The following is an 11830-nucleotide window of genomic DNA, read 5'->3' on the forward strand; positions in this document are numbered from 1 at the left end:
GATAATCACAAGCCAAAATGTGCATTTGAAAGAATAAGGATGTACCTTCACCATAAAAAAAAAAGTGTCAAAGCAAAATGTCAGAGATGTCAACTGTCAAACTTAGCACTTAAGGAAATGGGACATTCCACACTTAATGACCCAAGGAAAGTGAAAGTAGTTTCTAAGGAAAGTGAAAGTAGTTTCTCTACCAGTCCGTGGTTTCCAGGAAGAGGCTCGGTTGCTATGGGCGTTGCTTTTTTTGTAGCAGTTAGTTCCAAACCAGTTTCACAATCAATGCCTTTGCAGAAGCCACTCACAGAGCCTGGGACCTCTCCTCTACTCTTCCATTTCTCCTTCTGCCGCCCAGACACTCACAGACGCCTGCTGGACCAGAGGCCCTCCGAGAGGCGAGGACAGAGGCACAGGACCACAAGCCACTTGTGAGAGCTCCGTGGACAGAAGGTGGGACGGCACAGGTGGGGCGGGGGGCAGGGAGTTGCTGCAGTCCTTTAATTTAAGGTCAAGGTGCCCAAGGGGTGGCCACCTGGCTCAGGGAAAAGAGCTGTTGTCAGGGCGGCCAGCATTCAAATTCCAGCCAGCCCCCTCACTTTGTGAGCTTGGCTGATCTGAGGGTCAACTTCTTAGTGTGTTTTCTGTTTTGTTTTGTTTTTGTTTTTGAGACAGTCTCACCGTCACCCTAGCTAGAGTGCACTGGAGTCATCATAGCTTGCTGTAACTTCAAACTCCTGGGCTCAAGCGATCCTCCTACATCCGCCTCCAAAGTAGCTGGGACTACAAGTGCCCACCACCACACCTGGCTAATTTTTCTATTTTTTTTTAGTAGAGACAGGGTCTCCCTCTTGCTCAGGTTGGTCTCGAACTCCTGAGCTCAAGCGATCCTCCTGCCTTGGCTTCCCAGAGTGCTACGATTACAGGCATCACACACCTGGCCTTAGCGTTAAACCAGGTAGGAATCTCTCCCTTACGGGGATGTGAAAACATGATGAAGAATGTGAGGCTGGGCGCGGTGGCTCACGGCTGTAATCCTAGCACTGTGGGAGGCCAAGGCAGGTGGATCCTTTGAGCACAGGAGTTCAAGACTAGCCTGAGCAAGAGCAAGACCCCGTCTCTACTAAAAATAGAAAGAAATTAGCTGGACAACTAAAAATATATAGGAAAAAAAATAGCCGGACATGGTGGTGCATGCCTGTAATCCCAGCTACTCGGGAGGCTGAGGCAGGAGGATTGCTTGAGCCCAGGAGTTTGAGGTTGCTGTGAGCTAGGCTGACGCCACGGCACTCTAGCCCAGGCAAAAAAAAAAAAAAGAATGTGATATGACTCACCAGGTCTCATCTCACCCTTGCCAAAGCAAGCAGCTTTTATTGAAACCAAAAGTGAAAGTTCTCTCTCTCTCTCTCTCTCTCTCTCATTGCTCTCCACGCCCCCTTCCAAAAAGTGCAGCTTCACCAAGAAGATGTGGTTTTTGATCTTTTGAAGTTTTATAAGTTGAGGGGAGGAATATTCACAGCCAAAGCGGGGGGCTTTTATTAAGAATTTGGACGGTAATTCCCAGAATTGGTTTCTTCCCATTTTTATATTTTATATACTTGTTTCGGAACTGTCCTGGTGATTTCAAAGGATGGAGAAATTTCAAAACCACAATGCAAATGATATTGTAATTAGCCACCTGTAAGGTGACCTAGATAACTGACAAGCCAGTTGAAGCCACTTCTTGTCTGTGGTTGTCACCCCACCTTAGTTAGACTTTAACACCTGCACCCACTCTGCAAGTCCCTGCATCCCCCATCAGCCCCGGCTTCTAGTCTACGCTGACACGTGGATCACATTTGCCCCTGTTATTACTCTTTCCCTAGGATTCTCCACCCAGTCATGGCTTTAACTGCTTTCTGCACTCATGGCTCCTACATTTGATCTCCCAGCCAGAACAAGACTCACATACCCACTGCTTACTCAGCCTCACTTGGATGTCCAAGGGGTATCTGAAACCTAACTCACCCCACTCTGAGCTCCATTACACCCCACAACACACACACATCCTGCCAAAAACCCCTCCAACCCTTCCTATCTCAGTAAATGGGATCTTCCTTGCAACAGATGTTCAGGCTGAAAAACTCGAAGTCACCCTTGACCCTACTCTCTCACCTCCCACGTCCACTGGGGAAACCTGTGAGTTCCTGCAAATCCAGCCACTCTCGCCACCCCTACCAACCTGGTCCAAGCTGCCCTCACTTCTTGCTCCAACTACCGCAATCACTTCCCAACTGGTCTCCCTGCCTCCTCTCTTGCAATTTGAGAAATAATACAAAATATATACATACAGGTCCCTGCCCCAGCTCCCGACACACACCTCCTAAAACCCTTGTAGACAGGAGCACTAGGAGGATCTTTGGCTCTGTCTTCGTCTGTTTTGTGCTGCTATAGCAGAATACCACAGACTGAGGAATTTATAGAGAAAAGAAATGTATTTGTCACAGCTCTGGAGACTGGGAAGTCCAGTATTAAGGTACCAGCACCTGGTGAGGGCCCTCGTGCAACGTCATCCCATGGCGGAACACACAAGGGCAAGAGAGAGTGCACGAGAAAGGGAGGGGGAGGGGCTGAACTCAACGTTCTATCAGGAACCCACTCCTCTCCCATGACTACAGAATTAATCCCTTCAGGAGGACAGAGCCCCTATGAGCAAATCACCTCTAAAAAGTCCCACTTCTCAACATGGTTGCATTGGGGAATTAAGTTTCCAATGCACGAACTTTGGGGAACACATTCAAACCACAGCATGTTCTAATATTTGGTGTTTGACCCCAGTTCCTGACACAGAACAGATCCCAGGAAGAGGAGAGGGCTGGAGATTAAGTTATTAATTGATCATGCCGAACGATGAAGTCGTCTAAAAATCCCTGAGCTACAGGGTTCAAAGAGCTTCCAGATTGCTGAACACATGAAGCCACCTGGGCGACAGCGCACCTGGAGATGGCACACCCCTTCCCACATCCCTTGCCCTGTGCATCTCTTTAACTGGCTGTTCACCTCTGTCCTTCGTAATATCCTTTATAATATTAATAAATGGGGACGTGTAAGTAGTGTTTCCCTGAGTTCTGTGGTCTGCTCTAGCAAATTAATCAAACTTGAGGAGGGAGTCATGGGCACCCCATTTTGTAGCCTCTTGGTCTGGAGGCCTGACCTGCTGATTGGCATCTTAAGGGGAGGGCAGTATTATGGGATCAAGCCCTTAGCCTCTGGGATCTGACGCCACCCCCAGGTAGATAATGTCAATTAGACTGAACGATAGGACACGCAGTAGGCGTCCACTGGAGAACTGGTTGTTGGTAGGGAGAAAACTCCACACACATTTTGGTCACAGAAGTGTGTTGTGTTGACTGTGTAAGAGAAGAAAACACGATGGCTTTTCTATATATAAACCTACAGACTGTTTTCCAGCCAGAATGATCATTTTAACATGTACATTAGATCAAGGCCGATACGGGGCCGTAGAACATGTTAGGGAAGTGCTTCCCTCGCCAAGTGGATGCAGCTCTGTGCAATCGATCAGTCGATAAATAAAACGCCCCTTTCTCCAGACAGATGTGGCACCCCTCCCCCTCCCCCGGCCCCCAGGTCCCACCCTTGGCGAGGAGATCCTGGGGTGGTTTCACACCCCGCCTGTATGCTCAGATGGGGTCTTCTGCAGTTCTCACAATGTGAGGAAACCTCCTGTTTCCTCTCTGCTACTATCCTCAACACTCACACCAATTCACTGCTACTGGTTATCAAAATGTGTGTTGTTTTTTCCCCACACCAAGCCATTCTCTACTCCTAGGTGGGAGCCCAGTGGGAGTCCTACAATGTAACTCAGTGCTGACATCACCTACCTGGAGATAGCATTAGGTCCCACAGGTTACGGGCTCCGGCCCACAGGACTGCCCCCACTTCAGATGCCAATTGTAGATGGTGGGTCCTCAGGTTACCCACGACCTCTGTCCAACTTGGCAACAAATGGCGGGTTTCCACGATCCTCTCCTGAGGTTCAGTAATTTGCTAGAACAGCTCACAAAACACAGGGAAACATTTACTCACAATTACCAGTTTCTAAAAGGCTACGGTCGGTCAGGAAGAGCTGGGTGGAAGGGAGGTACACAGGGCAAGGTGTTGCGGCAGGGGCAGAGAGCCTCCACGCCCTCTCTGGGCACGCCACCCTCCAGGACCCTCCGTGTGTTCGGCAACCGCAAGCCCTCTGAACCCTGTCCTTCTGCGATTGCATGGAGGCTGCCTTACAACGGCATGATTGATTCAACCACGGGCCATTGGTGACTAAGTCAATCTCCAGTGCCTCGCCCCTCCTGGGGGTCGAGGGGTGGGGCTGGAAGTTCCAACCCCTTAACCACAGTGTTGGTTCCCCTGGCAACCAACACCCCATCCTTAGGGGCTCTCTCAAGTCACCTCATTAACATAAACTCAGGTGTGGTTGAAAGGGACTTGTTATGAATAACGAAAGATGCTCTTTGCACCTGTGTACCTCTTATCGCTTAGGAAATTTCAAGGGTTTTAGGAGCTCTGTGCCAGGAAGGGGGATGAGGACCAAATCTATACTCATTACTATACTGTAAGTCGCAATATCACACATAATGTTATGTCCTTGGGAATACCATTTGTACAAAGGGGCCTTATAAATGATTGCTTTGTCCTGTGAAAAGGACCCTTTAATCATTATAGTCAATTTGGTCACATAGCTGTGAGAGACCAGAATACGCCACCCCAAAACATGCCTCTTGGCATAAGATTGTTGTGCCGATGAAGGCAATTAAAAAGAAGCAGGGGCAGGAAAGTTCTCTGTCTTTTCTCTATTTGCCTAAATTTACAAAGACAAAAGGTCTTTTTGATGCTGGGGGTGCTCCAAGGAAGGGAGGAGAGCCCCCCTACCCCCCCTCCCCTGCAACCCCCACAGCGGGTTCTTGGCTTCACACGGGAAAGAAGTTGGGAGTGAGCCAACTAGCGACAGAAAGTTTACTGAGAGAGAGACAGACAACAGGTCCTACCCCACAGACAGTGCAGGAGGGGGACCCCCTATGGGGCGATGGGAATGTTTGTAAATGTCCACATTCCCCGTTAGGAGGCAGCCATAGTGACCAGCATGGTCTTGAGCTCAGGCCATAAAGGTTAATTATAAACTGCCGTGGCGGAAAGGTGAGCGCAGTGTGAGGCATCTGCAGTGTGAGGCATCCGGCTTAGGGATTCATCCATCTCAGCGGGTCCCAGGTGGTTAGGGCCAAAATGGCCTCACTCTCGCTCTCTCAACCTTCCTTTTCTGCCCTCATCCCTACGTCATTTGTACCAGGGAGAACAAAGACTAAACACCCACGACAACTTTAGGCACTTTTGGGCCTGGAGACGGCACCAGAGGAATCTGCATTAACAACAAGATTTACTAATGAGCCTACAGCTGCCATTTATTTGCCTTCCCATACGTTGCTGCCCCTAGAGACTCAAAGTCCTTTTCCATTGTCTTGTCACTTTCCTAAAAATGTAATGTTCTTTGTTGAAGATGCTATATAAGCCGGAATGCAAAGCCACCTCTTTGAGAATTGTTCATTCCCTGGGTGTCTGCTATGTACGTATGAAATGGACACGCTAATACGCTTCTGTTTGTTTTTCTCTTGTTAAACTGTTCTGGGTTACAGGGGTCTGTTCCAGCTAGGAACTTAGGAGGTTGAGGGAAAAATGACTTTTCCTCCCATACGTGGCCAATGACTGGTAATAACCCAAATACATCAATCCATAGAAGAACAGATAAGCAGACTGTGGTATATTTATGTAATTAAATACTACATAGCAATAACAATTTTTAATTCTACTGATACCCACAACGACATGGATGAATTTCACAGACATTATATTGAATGAAAGAAACCAAACAACGGTTCCACTTACGTGAAAATCTCAAGACTATGCAAACTGATCAGTGGTTAATAGAAGAATCAGGGTTATCCCTGGGTGGGCTGAGCGCGGCCTAGAGGGAGGAAGCCTTGCTCTGTGTCTCGATCTCTTAGGTGTTTATTGTAAGGGAGGAAAAAAATAACTTTCCTTCTCGTCTTTTGAGTTCTCAGCTGGGACCCTGTAACCCAACAGAGATTAACATGAGAAAAACAAACAGAAGTTTACTAACATGTATATCTCCTGTAAACCTGGGGGATGCCCAGGCAATCAGTAATTCTCAAAGAGGCAGCTTAGAACTCCCTGTTTATATAATGTTAAGGTTTATGGGAAATAACCTGCTCTCTCCCTTCTGTCAGTGTGCTTAAGCAAAGAACAAAGGGGGAAAGGGGGAGCAGGTACGCTTCACACAGCTGCAAGCATCAACAAGATAAAGTAACAGCTAGCCCAGAGGGCCGGAACGCCCTGGAGCACTGAAACGCCCAGGGGTGCCTCATGTACCCAGATAACAGGGAGTAGAATGTATTCTGACTTCAAACAAAATGTTAAATGTATTTTCGACTAAGATTAATAATGATCAATGCTGATCTAGGCTTCTGTAGCCCTGCTTGCGCAGATAGATGACTTTACAGGATGCGGTTTTTGCCTTTTAAAAGAGCCCGTCTCCCCTGGCTCAGGGCTACTCTCTGTGCTGCTGCCTCTCGGTGGTGCAGAGGGTAGTCGCTGGCCAGCTAATAAAGACTCACAACTTGGCTCAATTCGGTCTCTCGGTGGTCACTTCTCGCTCTCCGTACCATAACAATAACACCTTCAACGGAGAATAATGCAATTTTAGAGACATAACAAGACAAGGGGAAAGGACCCCGAGTGTCTAGGGCCACCAAATTGTGGGCAGGCAAAACTAATGGCCAGCTAGGGTCAGCAGGAAGAAACAATGGCAAACTCGTGGTGAAAGAGCTAGTTAGTAAAGACGCCTCCAGTGCTGTCTCTAGGCTGATGAACAAGCCGTCTTTGGCCATCAAACTTTGTCCTTTCTGGCAGAGAGGAGAGGAAAGACACTTTTTATCTTTGTAATTCTAGGTCCTGCTTTTAGGCAAAGGGGAGGGCAGAGAGCTTTTCTTGTATCTATTTCTTTTCAATTGCCTTCAGCTCAAGATAATCCTCATGCCAAAGTGGCACATTTTGGCGTGGCATATTCTGCTACCCTCCGACGTAGATGTCAAAACTTATGGAACTGAGTACTTCATTGCGTGTACTTAATTGTATGTAAGCTTCACCACAACAAAAAATTTAAAAATAATAGTTTGCACAGATTTACCACACCAAAAGCCTTTCATTATTATTTTGATTCCACATAATCTAAAATCCCTTCGTACCTGAATTTCATAAGGTTTCATGATACGTGCAGTAACCTTGTTTTCCACATTCCCAACCAGAAAATCGCTCGGCCCGCGGAGACATGGATTTGGCATACCGCGCATGGTCCACGCTGCGGGCCTTCCTGGGAGGGTAAGAACGTGGGGCTGGCGATGGTTTGCAAAGGTAACGGGAAGAGCTACGGCACCCTCGCCACAAGGAATAACCGTGCTCTGCCGGCATTAGCGGTAAAGTGGGCCCTGTCTTTCCGCTCGCCTCCAATTGCACGTGGAAATATGGTCTCCTACGGAAAAAAACAATTCAATGGAGCTAAACTAAATTTTTTGGAGAGTGAGTCAAGATTTAGGTGCACAGCTCGGGCAACAGAACTCTAAGGGCAGAAGTCGGCCCACCCTGAGGCCACCTCTGTGAGTCCCGCGAAGGCAGGAACTCAGATTTTTGGTTCATAAACCACCAAGGAAGCCGTTTAGTGTTGACAGATTCATGAATTTAAGCCAAATTATCCGTTAATCGGCAGATGTAGTACCACCAGCCCCCAGCACGATGTGGGCAAGCAGCAGTACTTGCAGGGTGGATTAGGTGAACCGCGCGTGATATCTCATGGAACCGGACTGCACTCTCGCCTGACGCTGGAGACATCGCCGCCCGGTACAGGATGTGCTGGGACATGTCCACATGGCAGACGTTTGGTTTAACTAAAAACACAGGAAGCCAAGCTTGCACTAGCCACCAATCACAGTAAAAACAAAACTTCATAGTTAATGCACAGCGGCGTTGTTGATCTTTGCTGCTATGTATGTATTTGCTGTTTCTTTTTATCCAACACACCGTGTGGAAACATAGATCAGGGTGGGCTACAATGTGGCCTCTGTGACGTCTGGGGTTCCTGGGCAGGGCTCCCCCTCGCCTTCATCCTGCCCTTCCCCACCACATGTCCCTGGTGACCTTCTGTTCCATTAACTGATTTACATCTGCTTATTCATTGGGCCTAAATTTATTAATTCATTAACACTAAACGGTTTCCTCGGTGGTATATTTGGTTTCGAATCTTTTCCATGGAGGAATTCTGTGTGTGCAGAGAGAGAGACTATTTGGAAGGTAAACATATTCACGTGTGTCCGTACACTGCAGCGAGGAAGTCCCGACACTGACCGATGAGGGGGTGAGCCTCCACGCTCTGACCCCGACCAGGGCTCCGTCTGTCCTTCGCACGTTCCTCTGGAAGAGCCCCCTGCGCTCCGGGGGTTTCAGACCCCTCCCCTGAAGGGTAAAGGAGGCAGCTCAGGTCCTCTGCAGGGCTCCTGCCGGCTCTGCTGTTCCCTCCAGGCCAGGGCGTCTGTGTCGTCACCAGGCCTCCTCCCCTGCTCAGATGGCCCTGAAGGAAATACACAAATGGCCCCAGGCAGGAGAAAGCGCCCCAAGGTGTGGGCTTTGCTTTCACCTGACACTGCTCTCCCGTCAAGGCCAAAGTCAACCAGGCTGGCAAAGACCCCTTCACCCTTTGTCCTGCACAATGTTGGGGGAAAGCAGGCTGAGTCCCTTTGTCCCAAACTTCTTCTATGAGGGACCAATCCTGTCTGCTTGAGGGGCCACACAGAACTGGCCAAGAGCAAGGAGAATGTTCCCAACGTTAATAATTATTTATTCTGAACTTTTCAATGTGCACCACCTGACAGAAGCAAAGGTGCACCCAGCGTAGCAGAATTTAAGGTCATCGACCTGGAGGACGTCTTAGACAACGTGGCCCTGCCTCCCTCTGACTCACCTGAGCCTACATAGAGCTCCCCTCCCCCGCCCATCACCTGGGCCCCTCTTTCTCCTACTTCCCCTGGATCTCTCCCTCCACTGGTCCCAAGTTCCTTGTCTGGAGTAGGAGCTCAGCGGTTCCCCACTGTCCCTCCTCCACAGCAGTCTGAACAAGGCTGACACCCTCCCTCCGAGCTACTCTGCCTTCCTCAGCTCTTTGGCCAAGGCCAAGGTTACTCTGTCTGTCCCTCCAGAGCTCTGTTCCTCTTACATGTTGCTTTTCCACAGGGAACCAGTAGCTTTCGGCAAAGGTCGAATCACTCACCGAGGCTCTGGGACTTCTTGGGATTTTCAGGGAGATGCAGGGAGGGTTTGCAGTTGAGAGTGGAAAGAATAACTGGAAGCCACGGGGCCCTGAGGAAGAGTTGGGCTTTCCCATCCGGGAAGTCGAGCAAAATCTTTATTTCACTCGTCCACAGGGACAAGGAGGAGGACGTCCCTCTAAGCAAAGATGAGAAGCCAGAAGATCATCTGTCAGCTGAAGAAAAAATATTTTTGAGAGAGTTTCCCAGATTGAAACAAGATCTAGAAGTGAACATTGAAAAGCTTCATGCTCTTGCAGAGGATATCGACACAAGACACAAAAGATTCACCAAGACCAGCCTGGTGGCCAACTCCGTTGCTGTCCTCTCTGGAGTTGTGTCCATCTTGGGGTTAGCCCTGGCTCCAGTGACAGGAGGAGGGAGCCTGCTGCTCTCCACTGCTGGTCAAGGTTTGGGGACAGCAGCTGAAGTCACCAGCATCGTGACCAGCCTATTGGATCGCTCGCACAAGAAAAAAGCCCAAGCTCAGGTCAGCAACCTAGTGGCCACCCATGACATAGAGGACGGTGAGGATGAGGCCGAAGAAGAATCCTATAACTTAGCAGCCAGCCAGATTGTCTGTAGTGTCGGCTACACTGCCAACAACATGAAGAAGAGCCTCCGTGCCTTTCAGAAAGCCAAAGCCCACCCCCACTTGGCCAGTGCTGCCAAGCGCCTGATGACCACTGGCCACATCTCGGCCAGAAGGAGCAAGCAGGTGCAAAAGGCCTTTGGGGGAACAACACTGGCCATGACAAAAAATGCTCGCATGCTGGGAAGTGTAGTGGCCGGCTTCAGCCTTGGCATGGACTTGGCCGCTGTCTCGAGGGACTGGAAGCAGCTGCAGGAGGGAGCCAAGACAGAGCTTGCAGATGAGCTGAGGGCCCAGGCTCAGAAACTGGAAATGGAGCTGGTGGAACTCACTAAGCTCTACGAGAGCCTGCAGCAGCGGGTAAGGTCAAGAGTTCCCTCTCCGGGAAGGGCCAGGGTTGGGGTTGGGGGGTTGACTGGGGCCTGTGGGTGTCCACGCGCACGCGGGGGTGGGGCAGAGAGAGAGAGAGAGAGAGAGAGAGAGAGAGAGAGAGAGAGAAGGTTGCATGGATGTTCTTCAGGACGTGGGCATATGGTGGCCCTAGAGGCCCAAATAGTATCAAGCACACCTTGAAGATGAGGGTGCCTGCCCTGGACAGAACTGGTCGTGCCTTCTGTTTCTCCCTCGACACTCCTTAAGGCCCACATGCTGGGAAAAGAGTCTTCCCAGTGTTAAATGAGAGGACCCTGAGCCACAGGGAGGGTTTGGGACTGAATTGTGTTCTCTCCCAAATTCCTATGTTGAAGCCCTGAGCAGCAGCTGGGCTGTATTTAGAGATGACGCTTTGGGGAGGTAATTAGGGTTGAATGAGGTCATAAGGGTGGGACCGGATCCGATGGAATTGATCTCCTTATCTGAGGAGGAGGAGACACGAGGGCCCTCCCTGCCACGTGAACCGAGCAAAGGCCCTGTGAGGGCCAGAAGGTGGCCCTTTGCACGCCAGGAAGAAGAAAGCCCCTGCCAGAGCCCCTTCCGAACACGCCAGTACCTTCATCTGGGACTCGCAGCCTCTAGAAGTGTGAGAAGATGAGAAAATGATTGCTGAAGTCACCCAAGCTGTGGTATTTTGTTATAGCAGCTGAGATGATGAAAACAGGGAGGTTACGTCACTTGCCAAATGTCTTTGTTGAGGCTGCTATAAGAAAACATCTTAGACTGGGGAATTTATAAACAGTAGAAATGTATTGCTCACAGTTCTGGAGGCTGGAAGTCCAAGATCAAGGCAGCAGCAGCAGCAGATTCAGCGTCTTCTGAGAGCCCACTCTCTGCTTCACGGATGGCACCTTCTTGCTGCATCCTCGTGTGGCAAAAGGGCAACAAGTGCTCCCTTGGGGCTCTTTTATAAGGCACTAGTCCCATGCATGGGGGCCGTGCCCTCACGACTTAGTCACCTCCTCAGAGGCCCCACCACTTAATTCTATCGTAGGGGCAGAAGGAACTTTCTTTCCACCTCTTGAAGTTTCAATAATTTCAATCTATAAAACAAACTGACAACAGACAGGAGAAAAGGCATGTAAAGGTATTCACGTACAAGCACACGGGAGCCACACAAAGTATGAAACTCAAAAAAGGGCTGCGTGGCTGAAGCTTACCTCCCATAGGAAGGTGGGAGGCATGGCACAAGCCAAGGGAAGGTGAGGGCGGAGGAAGCACGTGGCCAGCAAAGGTTCTTGTTGTACAGATACAGCCTCTCCCATCACGCCCTTAGCAGAACAGTTGGAAGCACAGGTGAGCTGTCTATCTGGGCGTGGCGTCTCAGGCGTAGCGACATTTAGTCTCCACTCCTGCGGTACAAGTTAATCTTCTCGGGTTAACGTAGATT

The 11830-nt window shown here is 49.6% G+C and overlaps 1 protein-coding gene across 1 annotated transcript in view; it reads left to right on the forward strand.

The window, feature by feature from the left end:
• The first annotated feature begins 312 nt into the window (after nt 1-312).
• Nucleotides 313-11830, forward strand: part of APOL6 (apolipoprotein L, 6) — a 14095-nt gene continuing 2577 nt past the window's right edge. Inside the window, exons 1-3 of the mRNA XM_012644705.1 lie at nt 313-444; nt 7368-7440; nt 9534-10404. Coding sequence (XP_012500159.1) covers nt 7391-7440; nt 9534-10404 — 921 coding nt within the window. The 5' untranslated portion in view covers nt 313-444; nt 7368-7390. The remainder of the gene's footprint in view (nt 445-7367; nt 7441-9533; nt 10405-11830) is intronic.

The sequence above is a fragment of the Propithecus coquereli genome, unplaced genomic scaffold (assembly GCF_000956105.1).
Source record: "Propithecus coquereli isolate 6110/MARCELLA unplaced genomic scaffold, Pcoq_1.0 Scaffold218, whole genome shotgun sequence".
NCBI lineage: Eukaryota > Metazoa > Chordata > Mammalia > Primates > Indriidae > Propithecus > Propithecus coquereli.